At 40.9% G+C, this 16,303-nt stretch overlaps 2 protein-coding genes across 5 annotated transcripts in view; one reads left to right on the forward strand and one right to left on the reverse strand.

Annotated features, from left to right (window-relative positions):
• PDE10A (phosphodiesterase 10A) overlaps positions 1-16,303 on the reverse strand; it is a 584,018-nt gene that overhangs the window by 227,754 nt on the left and 339,961 nt on the right. The gene's annotated exons all lie outside the window — the stretch shown is intronic.
• LOC115851257 (bcl-2-like protein 1) lies at positions 4,017-6,184 on the forward strand. The gene has a single exon (XM_030852968.3). The coding sequence runs from the start codon at positions 4,059-4,061 to the stop codon at positions 4,758-4,760; it is 702 nt and encodes a 233-aa protein (XP_030708828.1). The 5' UTR covers positions 4,017-4,058; the 3' UTR covers positions 4,761-6,184.

Here is a 16,303-nt window from a genome sequence, read left to right on the forward strand (position 1 = left end):
ATTGCTATTCCCTCCATTTTACAGATGAGAAAACAGAAGCAGGGGAAACGGAAGCAGAGGAAGGCTGAAGAGCTGGTCACACAGCGAGTCAGTGGCAAAGCTGGGGTTAAAATCCAGGGGTCTGCCTCCAGAGTCACACTCTTAATTCCAAGGGCAGAAATACTTCTTGAATTAAACTGAACTATAATGCAAACATATGTCAAACATATAGAGTTTTCTATGCTTTTAATATTTACCCAAACACCTTTTGAGGGCTTACGATGCACCAGTTGCAATACTGCAGCCTTTTTTTTCTCTTCTTTTTTTTTTTTTTTTTTTTTTTGCGGTACATGGGCCTCTCACTGTTGTGGCCTCTCCCGTTGCAGAGCACAGGCTCCGGACGCGCAGGCTCAGCGGCCATGGCTCACGGGCCCAGCCACTCCGTGGCATGTGGGATCTTCCCGGACCGGGGCATGAACCCGCGTCCCCTGCATCGGCAGGCGGACTCTCAACCACTGTGCCACCAGGGAAGCCCTTTTTTCTTCTTTTAATGCATACATTTCAGTGTTTGGACAGATGCTGAAAAATGACTTAAGTTAAAGAAATGTAATTTTAAATAGTGTAGACATTTAACTCAAAATTACAACAATCAGGATGAAATTATAAATTTGTAGAGTTATTTCCCTTCAATTAACAAATTGTTTACACCAAACTAAGTAAGAAGATGAGACAGAGTTGTTTTTCCTGGATACTTTCCCATTGAATCTTATTAGTCATCTGGATTACAAAAGCAGTAAAGCAACAAAAGAGGTATTTTCATTGGGAAGAGAAGTAAGAGCAGAGGGTGGAGTGAAAGGGGAAAGGTTTTAACTGTGCATAATTCACTGTAAATTAGATAGCATGGTCAAAAAGGGAATCACATTGCAACCTTCCTGTCTGTGAGTCCTGACAGCCAACAAAAAGGAGGTTTTTCTTTCATAACCCCCAAAACAGCTGAATAGATTTCAAGCATTTTCCCTGACAAGTATTTTCAGTCAACCTTTGTTTGTTATTCTTTGAAGGCAGAACCTGGGATGAAGTTTAAGTTTTGTACTTGAAATACAACTGGTGCAGGGCCTTCCCTGGTGGTCCAAAGGTAAAGAATCCACCTTCCAATGCAGAGGATGTGGGTTTGATCCCTGGTCAGGGAACTAAGATCCCATACGCCACGGGGCAACTAAGCCCGCGCACCGCAACTAACTGAACTCGCACACCTCAACAAGAGAGCCTGCGTGCCTCAAACCACAGAGCCCACATGCCCTGGAGCCCGCACACCACAACCAGAGAGAGAAAACCTGCATGCCACGACTAGAGAGAAGACTGCACACCACAACGAGGAGCCTGTGCGCCACAGTGAAAAATCCCGCGTGCCTCAATAAAGATCCCGCGTGCCACAACTAAGACCTAATGCAGCCAAAAAAATAAAGGAAATAAATAAATAAAACATTAAAAAAAAAGAGAAATACAACTGGTGCAACTGTAGTTGGTGTCAATATAGAAGTTATTTGTTTATTTTTTTATTTTTCTTTGCTCTACTCTACCACAGTAAACCTGTCAGTTCTGGCTGCTGCCTTTTATTCAAAGACCAGGTTTTCCAATAGCGGCAGCATGGAATGGGTTCCCAGAAATTTGAACCGTTATAAGTATTACTCACCTAGTCCTGCCCTGCTCCTCGATCCTGGTCAAAATGCAATGTCAAGTTCACCTCACACTTGGGACATGCAAACAAAGAGCTTAAATGGCTCTTCGAAAGATCAAAAATCGTTAAGTGGCAGCTGAATATATATTAGCATGACATAAATTAAGAATATAACCTACCTGAGATTGCCTTCAATGGATTTTATGCTATTTGCCAGAAGAAAGAAAAGAACTTAATCCACAAAGCTGACCCAGTCATTCGGCAATGTTTTTCATTTAAAAGATTGTATTATGTGTTCATAACAAAAATATCAAATATTTCAAAATATAAGTAGACAAAATGCCATACTAGCATAATAAACACTCATTGCAACATAATCAGTGTTAATTCAAATCATTTCATATTCATATATAGTTTAAAATGTTCTTTTATATATAGTGTGTATATATATATATATATATATATATATATAGTTTAAAATGTTCTAATTAGCAAAAGTGATACTAAGAGGGAAATTTATAGCAATACAAGCCTATTTCAAGAAACAAGAAAAATCTCAAATAAACAATCTAACCTTACACCTAAAGGAACCAGAAAAAGAAGAAGTGAAGCCCAAAGTTAGTAGAAGGAAGGAAATAATAAATATCAGAATGTAAATAAGTGAAATAGAGACTATAAAGACAACAGGGAAAACGAATAAAAAAAACTAAGAACTGGGTTCTTTGAAAAGATAAAATTAACAAAGTTTTAGCTAGGCTCACTAAGTGAGAAGGCTCTACTAAATAAAATCAAAAATGAAAGAGGAGAACTAACAACAGATACTACAGAAATACAAAGGATTATAAGAAAATCTTATGAACCACCATACGCCAACAAATTGTACAACCCAGAAGATATGGACAAATTCTTAGAATCGTACAGCCTCCCATGACTGAATTATGAAGACAGAGAAACTCTAAACAGACTAATCACTAGTACAGAGATTGAAACAGTAATCAAAAAGCTCCCCAAAACAAAAATGTCCACGACCAGATGGCTTCACAGGTGAATTCTACCAAACATTAAATCAAAGAAGATTTAATACTTGCCCTTCTCAAACTCTTCCAAGAAATTAAAGAGGAGGGAACGTTTCCTAACTCATTTTACAAGGCCAACATCACCCTGACACCAAAATCAGACAAGGACAATGCAAAAAAAGAAAATTAAAGATCAGTATCTCTGATGAATATAGACGCAAAAATCCTCAACAAATCAGATAGACCAATACTTTAAAGTGATCATACGCCAAGATCAGCAGGATTTATGCCAGGGATGAAAGGATGGTTCGACATCCACAAGCCAATCAACATGATACATCACATTAACGAAATGAAGGCTAAGAACTATACAATCATCTCAATCGATGCAGAAAAAGCATCTGACAAGATTCAACACCCATTTATGATTTTTTAAAAAAATTCTCAATAAAGTGGGTATAGAAGGAATGTACAAAGGTCATATGTGATAGACCCACAGCTAACATCATACTCAATGATGAAAAACTGAAAGCTATTCCTCTAAAGTCAGGAACGAGACAAGGAGGCCCACTTGCCACTCTTATTAAACACAGTATTAGAAGTCCTAACCAGAGCAATTAGGCAAGAAAAAGAAATAAAAGGTATCCAAATTAGAAAGGAAGGAGTAAAACTGTCACTATCTGCAGATGACATGTTTATATATAGACAACCCTAAAGACTCCACCAAAAAACTATTAGAGATAATAAATTAATGCAGTAAAGTTTCAAGGTACAAAATCAACATACAAAATTCTGTTGCATTTCTATATGCTAACAATGAGCTAGCAATTAAGAAAACAATCCCATTTACAATCAAAACAAAAAGAATACCTAGGAATAAATTTAACCAAAGAGGTGAACGGTCTGTATACTGAAAACTATAAGACACTGTTGACAGAAATTGAAGAAGTCACAAATAAATGTAAGGATCTGTGCTCAGATATTGGAAGAATTAGCATTGTTAAAATGTCCAGGAGCGGCCGCCCTCGATCTGGGCGATGGAGGAGGAAGCAAGCGAGGGGGCCGGTTCTTGAGCTTCGTAATTCCTGTGTCGCCTTCTGAGCTCTCAGTCCGCCGGGTCGCATGATCCCTCCAGCCGGAGCTGCTTTTTTTGCCAGCCGCCGCGAGGCCGGTTGAGTTACCGGCATCCCGGCTGCCACCTCCTAGCCCGACCTATGATACAAAAGATTTTCCGGGGGCTGCACCTGCCTGCCGTTGCCTGAGACATTTGAATAACCTTATCTTGGCTTTGGATCTCAGAAGAGAACCACTAAGCAGAGACCAGACTCAGTGAGTGAGCAGGTGTTTTGGACAATGGACTGGTGGAGCCCATCCCTATTATAAAAATGTCTCAGAGCAATCGGGAGCTGGTGGTTGACTTTCTCTCCTACAAGCTTTCCCAGAAAGGATACAGCTGGAGTCAGTTTAGCGATGTGGACGAGAACAGAACTGAGGCCCCAGAAGGGACTGAATCAGACATGGAAACCCCCAGTGCCATCAATGGCAACCCATCCTGGCACCTGGCAGACAGCCCTGCGGTGAATGTAGCCACTGGCCACAGCAGCAGCTTGGATGCCCGGGAGGTGATCCCCATGGCAGCGGTGAAGCAAGCGCTGAGGGAGGCAGGCGATGAGTTTGAACTGAGGTACCGGCGGGCATTCAGCGACCTGACATCCCAGCTCCACATCACCCCAGGGACGGCATATCAGAGCTTTGAGCAGGTAGTGAACGAACTCTTCCGGGATGGGGTGAACTGGGGTCGCATTGTGGCCTTTTTCTCCTTCGGTGGGGCACTGTGCGTGGAAAGCGTAGACAAGGAGATGCAGGTATTGGTGAGTCGGATTGCAGCTTGGATGGCCACTTACCTGAATGACCACCTAGAGCCTTGGATCCAGGAGAACGGCGGCTGGGACACTTTCGTGGAACTCTATGGGAACAATGCAGCAGCCGAGAGCCGGAAGGGCCAGGAGCGCTTCAACCGCTGGTTCCTGACGGGCATGACTGTGGCTGGCGTGCTTCTGCTGGGCTCGCTCTTCAGTCGGAAATGACCAGACACTGACCACCCACTCACCCGCCCACCGCCATCCTGCCCTCACCACAGCCCTCCGTCCAGCCACCGTCGCCACCTGGAGAACCACTCACTACATGCAGTGCACGGCCACCCACACATCACAGGGTTGGGCCTAGACCTGGTCCCCTCATTTAGTTTTCTAGAATTTACCATGCTTCTGTGAAAGCCGCCTTCCCCGACACCTCAGTTCTCCCGGCCTCAAAGCCCACAAAATTTCCCCAGATTCTGTCCCGTGGAAGCTGACAGGTTTGGGGGGATTGTGACTGGGGGCTGCAGTGCCCTGCCTGATTGGTGGAACCCCTTGCCCCCTTAGCCTCACTGAGGATGCTTTCCTGCCAGGGAGCTGGAAAATTTTCTGACCCTTTTCCCCAGAAAGAGAGACTAGATTGCCTTCATTTTGATGTTTGTGGCCTCGGAATTGATCATTTCCTGTCTCTCCCTCCTCCCGGACCTGGGCTCCCCTTCCATTTATCCCCACCCTCCAAGAGCCGCTTAGGGGCCACTTCTGACTAATTAGGGATTCAGGCTGCTTGGGATACAGAAACAAGGACCAGGACCCCCTCCCCACCTCTGGCCTGGCCAAAGTCCCTACCCTCAATCCCAGTGTCCTAGAGGCCTCTGGCTAGAGGCCAGCCCCACCTGGGATGGGGGAGCTGTAGCTGCAGGAGGCACCCCATGCCCAAGCTTGGGTGGCCCTTGCAGTTGAGCACCACCCCAGTTCCCTTCCCCTTCCCCGGCTCCCATGACCACGACTGAGGGACCGACTGGGCCCAAGATAGGTGCCCCAGAGCTGTTTATGGCCTCAGCTGCCTCGCTTCCTGCAAGGAGATCGTCCTGTGGCACCTTTGCCTTGGGCTGCTGCCCATGGGGTTCAGGGGCCTCTGCCCAGAGGTGAGGGGGAGCCACGGGGAACAGCTGTGGGAGCCCTGGGGTCTTCCCTACCTCAGGCAGGAAGGGCAGGAAAGAGAGCCTTGTGCGTGGGGTGGAGGTAGGGCTGGCTGGAGGGGCCAGTCCTGTCTGGCCTGATCGATTTGTGCCCCACCCCCGTTCAGCCTGGGCAGCCGGGCTGCCAAGGTCAGGGTGGCCTGGCCAGGAGCTCTTCAGGCCTCCCTCTCTCCTCTGCTCCACCCATGGCCTGTCTCATCCCTGGGGATCCTGGCCTAGCCCTGGCCACCCCGGGCTCTCTGCTGTACATATTTGAGACTAATTTTTATTCCTTGTGAAGATGATATACTATTTTTGTTAAGCGTGTCTGTATTTATGTGTGAGGAGCTGCTGGCTTGCTGTGCGTGTGCACATGGAGAGCTGGTGCCCAGAGATTGAACGGCCTGATGCTCCCTCCCCTGCCGTGGTCCGGGGAAGCCAGCCGGGGATCCTGGCTCCTGAGGGGCACCTGTCCCTCCCCCAACCCCCACCCCACATTTGTTCCAGCTCTTTGAAATTGTGTGAAAGTGAAATTCAGTAATAAACTGTGTTGACTTGGTAAAAAAAAAAAAAAAAAAAAAAAAATGTCCATATTACCTAAAGCGATCTACAGATTCAATGCAGCTCTGATCAAAATCTCAAGGACATTTTTTATAGAAATAGAACAAAAAATTCTAAAATTTATATGGAACCACAAAAGACACTGAATAGTCAAAGCAATCCTGAGAAAAAAGTTTAACAAAGCTGGAGATATCATACTTCCTGACTTCAAACTATATTACAAATCAAAACAGCATGGTACTAGCAGAAAAAGATACATAAATCAATGAAACAGAATTGAGAGTGCAGAAATAAACCCACACATATGTGGACAATTACAAGTCAACGAAGGAGCAAAGTACATATAATGGGTAAAGGATAGTTTGTTCAATAAATGGTATTCGGAAAAATGGATAGCCACATGCAAAAAAATGAAGCTAGGGGCTTCCCTGGTGGCGCAGTGGTTGAGAGTCCGCCTGCCGATGCAGGGGACGCGGGTTCGTGCCCCGGTCCGGAAGGATCCCACGTGCCGCAGAGCGGCTGGGCCCGTGAGCCATGGCTGCTGAGCCTGCGCGTCCGGAGCCTGTGCTCTGCAACGGGAGAGGCCGCAGCGGTGAGAGGCCCGCGTACCGCAAAAAAAAAAAAAAAAAAAATGAAGCTAGACCACCATCTCACACTATATACAAAAGTCAATCCAAAATTGATTAAACACTTGAATGGAAAACCTGAAACCTTTAAACTCCTAGAAGAACACATAAGACATGCACTCTTTGACTTCAGTCTTGGCAATATCTTTCCAGATATGACTCCTCAGGCAAGGGAAACAAAAGCAAAAATAAACAAAAGGGACTACATCAAACTAAAAAGCTTCTGTACAGCAAAGGAAACCATCAACAAAATGAAAAGACAACCAAGAATGGGAGAAGATAGTTGCAAATGATATATCTGATGAGGGATTCATATCCAAAATATATAAAGAACTCATACAGCTCAACAACAAAAAAACAATCCAATTTAAAATGGGCAGAGGAGCTGAAGAGACATTTTCCCAAGGAAGACATACAGATGGCCAACAGGCACATGAAAAGATGTTCAATGTCACTAATTATTAAGGAAATGCAAATGCAAACCATAATGAGATAGCACTTCACAACTGTTAGAATGGCTATTATTAAAAAGGCAAGAAGTACCAAGTGTTGGCAAGAATGTGGTGAAAAGGGAACCCTTATACGCTGTTGGTGGGAACGTAAACTTGTACAGCCACTATGGAGACAGCATCGAGATTCCTCAAAAAATTAATAATAAAACTATCATATGATCCAGCAACCCTACTTTTTGGGTATTTATCCAAAGAATATCCACAAAAAAAAAAAGAATATGAAGACACTCATTTAAAAAGATATACACACACCTATGTTCGTCTCAGCGTTATTTACAATAGCCAAGTATGGAAACAACCTAAGTGCCCATCAATGAATAAATGGATTAAAAAGTTATGATACATATATATAAATACACTAGAATACTAGTCTGCCATAAAAAAGATGAAATCTTGCCATTTGCAACAACATGGATGGACCTTGAGGGTATTATGCTAAGTGAAATAAGTCAGATGGAGAAAGACAAATATTGTATGATTTCACTCATGTGGAATATAAAAAACAAACAAAATAAATGAACAAATCAAACAAAAACAAACACATACAGAGAATACAGTAGTGGTTACCAGAGGGAAAGGGGCAGGGAGGAGGGTGAAACAGATAAAGGGGGTCAACTGTATGTGATGGATGGAAACTAACCTTGTGGTGGTGAGCATGCTGTAGGGTATATGGAAGTATAAATATAATGTTGCACACATGGAATTTACATAATGTTATAAACCAATACTACCTCTATTTTTTAAATTAATTTTTAAAAATATTCTAATTAGGAGAGTTGATGATATGATTCTATACTCTAAAATGAACAAAAGCAGCACAAATATGGGGTACGAAACTTGAAAAGTCAAAATTCATATGTTGCCTATCACATCAACAAAATCTACAGCGAATATTAAGACATTACATTAGTCACATTTCAATTTCTTCAAAGTCTTATTAGTAAACATTTATGTTTTAATAAATAGATTTATGCTATAATTTAAGAAATGTTAAAACGGTAAATGTACTCCTAAACTATCCAACTTGTAAAGACACTAATATTATGCATCATGTAGTCATTCTGAATAAGTTAGGGATGCAAAGAGTTATCAAGTCAAGATTCCAAAGACAACAAAAATTTTCCTCGGATTTCTTGTTCTACCATAGCCCACAAAAGATATTATTCTAAGTGAGCTAAATCATCAATATTAATACTTGTACCATAAGATGAGATTCTTATTGAGTCACACTAACCTGTAATACATCGACTTTCTAATAATTGCTTTCTATGCTGATTAGTTGATATAATTTTTTTAACTGCCTTTCATAGTGAGGAAGAACCCTGTGGTATTGGATTTGCATTGGAGCTCACAGTATAAACTTCTAGCTTTACCCACTGAAAGGGCCTAGAATGAATAACAGCCAAGTTGCAGTGAGCACACTTGGTGCTCAGGGCTTGGCTACTAACTACCATTCCCCATTAAACAGGACTGGGGCTCCTTGGAGAAACGGCTAATTCCAGGTCTGAGACAGGAAAGTATAAAATAATTATGGAAAATTTTGTGCTAGAAGGGCAAGTAAGTGTCTAAGGCTAATGGAGACATGTTAAATGGGCTGAGGAAAAGTTTTGAGAGAATAGATACTGCCCAAATACAGGGCAATTTGAGGATCAGAAATAATAAATACAGCAATGTATTGCAACATATTAAATATAAAAAGAATAAATGTTGGAATGTATTATCATAACACTGAGTATAAAAGGAATCCATGATGATACACAAAGCAAAGCAAAACAAAAACAAGAAAAAAAAGAGAGAGAGAGCAGGGGATTGGGGGTGGGTGGTGAGGGGAGCTCACCTAGCCTATAAGGATAATTCAAGGTTTAAATGTACAACAAATACAATTCTTCAAAATCATCATTCTGTAGGCCCCAAAGTAAAAATTCAAGCAAAGATAATCAATGAATGCTAAAACCACTGAATGAAAGGGTGTTAGAAACATGATATTCACACCATCTCAAAGTATCATTCCACAGATTACTCATTACAAAGGAAAAAAGATACCTTTATAGTAGAGACATCTGGTGGACACCATCTGAACCTAGTGAGCAAATTTAGGATCTCCAAAAATAGAACTGACATTATGGGATGCAATAAGAATTTGTGCTAAGCCAGAGAACCATATACTCTCCTGCATAATTTGAAAGAGAAGTCACACATACAGGGGTGGCAGGAGATAAAGCTGGTATGGTAAACAAGATCCAGATCACGAAATTAGGGTTATCTCCAATCCGCTGATAAAGAAACCGTAATTCGGAGAAATTTGATAACTTTCTCAAAGTCAAGTATCTAGTGATTGCCAAAGCTGAAATTTAAACCAAGTGCACCTGATTCTCAAACCCAGATTATTCTGAGTACAGGAGCCAGGCAACCTCAACCACCACTGGTTCTAAAGTCTACGTGCAGCCGATTGCAGACTGCTCCCTTAAATAGCAGCACCCCTTCAGGGCCAGCCCTGGAGCCTACCTGCCCCAGCCTCAGTCCTTCCTCTTCCTAACCTACTTGTCTCTATGTTAGTCCTTATGAAATTCAAGCTAGAATACACCACCACCACCAAAGCTGTGTCACAGCACGGTTACAGTAAAGATGGCTAGATGTCTTTGGCTGTATTATAGTCAAGAAAATTATTACAATTATTACAGGGATGGATGCCTGCAAAGTTAATAAAGATGAGCCCATGGAACAACCAAAATTAAAAGATTATTATTATTTTATTGTTCTAGTCAATTTAAATGACTGAATAAAATTAACCATGAGAAATATCCATGAAATGCTTGCCTGTGGTCCATTACAACAGCCTCAAATGAAAATCAATGCCCATTTTAATCAAGTTTTAACACCCAGACTTCTGTCATAACTTAGCCAAAGGCCTACTCAATAGCTCTACTTAACATGTCCGAAACCAAACACCTGATTTTCCCACCTATCTGATCCCCCATTCTTCCAAAACTTTGGCCAAGAAACTTGGCCAAAACTTTGACACCATCATTCATGCCTTTCCCTCCCACCCCACGTCCAAATCCATTGGGAAATCCTGTTAGCTGTACCTTTAAGTATCCACAACCTGCCATTTTTCATCCAGTCGACTGCCTCTGCTGCGGCCTGGCCACCATCATCCTTTGCCTGGATTGCTCACTGGCTTCCTAACCTGTCTGCCTGGCTCCACCCTTCTTCTCCTTAGAGCCTGTTCCCAAAGCAGCAACCAGGGTGATTTTAGTAAGTCCGATCACTCCTCTGCTTAAAATCCTTTAATGGCTCCCTATCTTACGCAGAGAACAGACAAAACCCTTAATGGGGGCCTGCGCGCCCTCCACCATCTTTGCTTTTCTCCTCTACTCACACTGGCCTCCCTGCAAAGCCTTTAAATATGCCAGCCATGCTCTCCGATCAGGGTTTTGCCTTGCTGGTTGTTCCCTCTGCTTGAAAACCTTGTCACCAGCAATCTGCTTGGCTCACCTGCTTGAAATCTTTGCTGAGATCTTACCTTCTTGGTGCAGCCTTCCCTGCTTATATCAGCTAAAATTATAACCACACTCTATATCCCCCCTCACTGCTGTAGTTTTCTCTGTAGCGCTTATCACCAACCGGACACTCTATATATTCACTTGTTTATTTCTGTCTACCCGCCCACCCCCATCATGTAGGTATCCAGGAGCACAGAGGGTTTTTTTTTTTTAATCTGTTCACTGCTATATTCCCAATTCCTAAAACAGTAGGCTCCTAATATCTGTTGTGTAAATGAATATCAAATAGATAAATATATGACAAACCCATACATACAATCATGGATTAAGAAAATTAGCCTTGAGAGCAACAGTCAGCTCTACCCACCACCAGTCTCTCCCATCAAGACTCTTAGATAGCCTCATCCACCAGAGGGCAGACAGCAGAAGCAAGAAGAACTACAATCCTGCAGCCTGTGGAACTAAAACCACATTCATAGGAAGTTAGACAAGATGAAAAGGCACAGGGCTATGTACCAGATGTAGGAACAAGATAAAACCCCAGAAAAACAACTGAATGAAGATATAGGCAACCTTCCAGAAAAAGAATTCAGAATAATGATACTGAAGATGATCCAGGACCTCGGAAAAAGAATGGAGGCAAAGATTGAGAAGATGCAAGGAATGTTTAACAAAGACCTAGAAGAATGAAAGAACAAACAAACAGAGATGAACAATACAATAACTGAAATGGAAACTACACTAGAAGGAATCAACAGCAGAATAACTGAGGCAGAAGAACGGATAAGTGACCTGGAAGACAGAATGGTGGAATGCACTGCTGCAGAACAAAGAAAAAAGAATGAAAAGAAATGAAGACAGCCTACGAGGCCTCTGGGACAACATTAAAGGCAACAGCATTCGCGTTATAGGGGTCCCAGAAGGAGAAGAGAGAGAGAAAGAACCCGAGAAAATATTTCGAGAGATTATAGTCGAAAACTTCCCTAACGTGGGAAAGGAAATAGCCACCCAAGTCCAGGAAGCGCAGCAAGTCTCATGCAGGATAAACCCAAGGAGAAACATGCCGAGACACATAGTAATCAAACTGGCAAAAATTAAAGACAAAGAAAAATTATTGAAAGCAGCAAGGGAAAAACGACAAATAACATACAAGGGAACTCCCATAAGATTAACAGCTGATTTCTCAGCAGAAACTCTACAAGCCAGAAGGGAGTGTCATGATATACTTAAAGTGATGAAAGGGAAGAAACTACAACCAAGATTACTCTACCCAGCAAGGATCTCATTCAGATTCAATGGAGAAATCAAAAGCTTTACAGTCAAGCAAAGGCTAAGAGAATTCAGCACCATCAAATCAGCTCTACAACAAATGCTAAAGGAACTTCTCTAAGTGGGAAACACAAGAGAAGAAAAGGACCTACAAAAACAAACCCAAAACAATTAAGAAAATGGTCATAGGAACATATATATCAATAATTACCTTAAACATGAATGGATTAAATGCTCCAACCAAAAGACACAGGCTTGCTGAATGGATACAAAAACAAGACCCATACATATGCTGTCTACAAGAGAACCACTACAGACCTAGGGACACATACAGACTGAAAGTGAGGGGATGGGAAAAGATAGTGCACGCAAATGGAAATCAAAAGAAAGCTGGAGTAGCAATACTCATATCAGATAAAATAGACTTTAAAATAAAGAATGTTACAAGAGACAAGGAAGGACACTACATAATGATCAAGGGATCAATCCAAGAAGAAGATATAACAACTGTAAATATATATGCATGCAACATAGGAGCACCTCAATACATGAGGCAACTGCTAACAGCTATAAAAGAGGAAACTGACAGTAACACAAAAATAGTGGGGGACTTTAACACCTCACTTACACCAATGGACAGATCATCCAAATGAAAATAAATAAGGAAACAGAAGCTTTAAATGACACAACAGACCAGATAGATTTAATTGATATTTATAGGACATTCCATCTAAAAACAGCAGATTACACTTTCTTCTCAAGTGCGCACGGAACATTCTCCAGGATAGATCACATCTTGGGTCACAAATCAAGCCTCAGTAAATTTAAGAAAATTGAAATCATATCAAGCATCTTCTCTGACCACAATGCTATGAGATTAGAAATGAATTACAGGGAAAAAAACGTAAAAAACACAAACACATGGAGGCTAAACAATACGTTACTAAATAACCAAGAGATCACTGAAGAAATCAAAGAGGAAATCAAAAAATACCTAGAGACAAATGACAATGAAAACATGACGATCCAAAACCTATGGGATGCAGCAAAAGCAGTTCTAACACGGAAGTTTATAGCTATAAAAGCCTACCTCAAGAAACAAGAAAAATCTCGAGTAAACAATCTAACTTTACACCTAAAGAACTAGAGAAAGAAGAACAAACAAAACCCAAAGTAAACAGAAGTAAAGAAATCATAAAGATCAGAGCAGAAATAAATGAAATAGAAACAAAGAAAACAATAGCAAAGATCAATAAAACTAAAAGTTGGTTCTTTGAGAAGATAATCAAAATTGATAAACCATTAGCCAGACTCATCAAGAAAAAGAGGGAGAGGACTCAAATCAATAAATTTAAAAATGAAAAAGGAGAAATTACAACAGACACTGCAGAAATACAAAGCATCCTAAGTGACTACTACAAGCAACTGTATGCCAATAAAATGGACAACCTGGAAGAAATGGACAAATTCTTAGAAAGGTATAATGTTCCAAGACTGAACCAGGAAGAAACAGTAAATATGAACAGACCAATCACAAGTAATGAAATTGAAACTGTGATTAAAAATCTTCCAACAAACAAAAGCCTAGGACCAGATGGCTTCACAGGTGAATTCTATCAAACATTTAGAGAAGAGCTAACACCCATCCTTCTCAAACTCTTCCAAAAAACTGCAGAGGAAGGAACACTCCCAAACTCATTCTATGAGGCCACCATCACCCTGATACCAAAACCAGACAAAGATACTACAAAAAAAGAGAATTACAGACCAATATCACTGATGAATACAGATGCAAAACTCCTCAACAAAATACGAGCAAACAGAATCAAACAACACATTAAAAGGATCATACAACACGATCAAGTGGGATTTATCCCAGGAAGGCAAGGATTCTTCAATATATGCAAATCAATCAGTGTGATACACCATATTAACAAATTAAGAATAAAAACCATATGATTAAAAAAACAAAATAAAACAAACAAAACAAAAACCCACATGATCGTCTCAATAGATGCAGAAAAAGCTTTTGACAAAATTCAACACCCATCTATGATAAAAACTCTCCAGAAAGTGGCCATAGAGGGAACCTACCTCAACATAATAAAGGCCATATATGACAAACCCACAGCAAACATCCTTCTCAATGGTGAAAAACTGAAAGCATTTCCTCTAAGATCAGGAATGGGACAAGGATGACCACTCTCACCACTATTATTCAACGTAGTTTTGGAAGTCCTAGCCACGGCAATAAGAGAAGAAAAAGAAATAAAAGGAATACGAATTGGAAAAGAAGAAGTAAAACTGTCACTGTCGGCAGATGACATGATACGATACATAGAGAATCCTAAAAAAGCCACCAGAAAACTACTAGAGCTAATCAATGAGTTTGGTAAAGTTGCAGGATACAAAATTAATGCACAGAAATCTCTTGCATTCCTATGCACTAATGATGAAAAATCTGAAAGAGAAATTATGGAAACACTCCCATTTACCATTGCAGCAAAAAGAATAAAATACCTAGGAATAAACCTACCTAGGGAGACAAAAGACCTCTATGCAGAAAACTATAAGACACTGATGAAAGAAATTAAAGATGATACCAACAGATGGAGAGATATACCATGTTCTTGGATTGGAAGAATCAACATTGTGAAAATGACTATACTACCCAAAGCAATCTACAGATTCAATACAATCCCTATCAAATTTTCAATGGCATTTTTTATGGAACTAGAACAAATCATCTTAAAATTTGTATGGAGACACCAAAGACCCCGAATAGCCAAAACAGTCTTGAGGGAAAAAACCGGAGCTGGAGGAATCAGACTCCCTGACTTCAGACTATACTACAAAGCTACAGTATAATCGAGACAATATGGTACTGGCACAAAAACAGAAACATAGATCAATGGAACAAGATAGAAAGGCCAGAGGTAAACCCACGCACCTATGATCAACTAATCTATGATAAAGGAGGCAAGGATATACAACGGAGAAAAGACAGTCTCTTCAATAAGTGGTGCTGGGAAAACTGGACAGCTACATGTAAAGGAATGAAATTAGAACACTCCCTAACACCATACACAAAAATAAACTCAAAATGGATTTGAGACCTAAATGTAAGACCGGACACTATAAAACTCTTAGAGGAAAACATAGGATGAACACTCTTTGACATAAATCACAGCAAGTTCCTTTTTGACCCACCTCCTAGAGTAATGGAAATAAAAACAAAAATAAACAAATGGGACCTAATGAAACTTCAAAGCTTTTGCACAGCAAAGGAAACCATAAACAAGACCAAAAGACAACCCTCAGTATGGGAGAAAATATTTGCAAACGAATCAACGGGCAAAGGATTAATCTCCAAACTATATAAACAGCTCATGCAGCTCAATATTAAATAAATAAACAACCTAATCCAAAAATGGGCAGAAGACCTAAATAGACATTTCTCCAAAGAAGACATACAGATGGCCAAGAAGCACATGAAAAGCTGCTCAACATCACTAATTAGTAGAGAAATGCAAATCAAAACTACAATGAGGTATCACCTCACACCAGTTAGAATGGGCATCATCAGAAAATCGACAAACAACAAATGCTGGAGCGGGTGTGGAGTAAAGGGGAACCCTCTTGCACTGTTGGTGGGAATGTAAATTGGTACAGCCACTATGGAGAACAGTATGGAGGTTCCTTAAAAAACTAAAAATAGAATTACCATATGATCCAGCAATCCCACTACTGGGCACATACCCAGGGAAAACCATAATTCAAAAAGACACATGCACCCCAATGTTCATTGCAGCACTATTTACAATAGCCAGGTCATGGAAGCAACCTAAATGCCCATCGACAGACGAATGGATAAAGAAGTTGTGGTACATATATACAATGGAATACACTCAGCCATAAAAAGGAATGAAATTGAGTCATTTGTTGAGATGTGGATGGATCTAGAGACTGTCATACAGAGTGAAGTAAGTCAGAAAGAGAAAAACAAATATCGTATATTAATGCATGTATGTGGAACCTAGAAAAATGGTACAGATGAACCGGTTTTCAGGGCAGAAGTTGAGACACAGATGTAGAGAACAAACATATGGACACTGATGGGGGGAA

Source organism: Globicephala melas, chromosome 14 (genome assembly GCF_963455315.2).
Source record: "Globicephala melas chromosome 14, mGloMel1.2, whole genome shotgun sequence".
NCBI classification, from domain to species: domain Eukaryota; kingdom Metazoa; phylum Chordata; class Mammalia; order Artiodactyla; family Delphinidae; genus Globicephala; species Globicephala melas.

What these genes read in the sequence shown, in the direction of transcription:
- LOC115851257 (XM_030852968.3), top strand. Translation starts at nt 4,059, where the DNA reads ATGTCTCAGAGCAATCGGGAGCTGGTGGTTGACTTTCTCTCCTACAAG.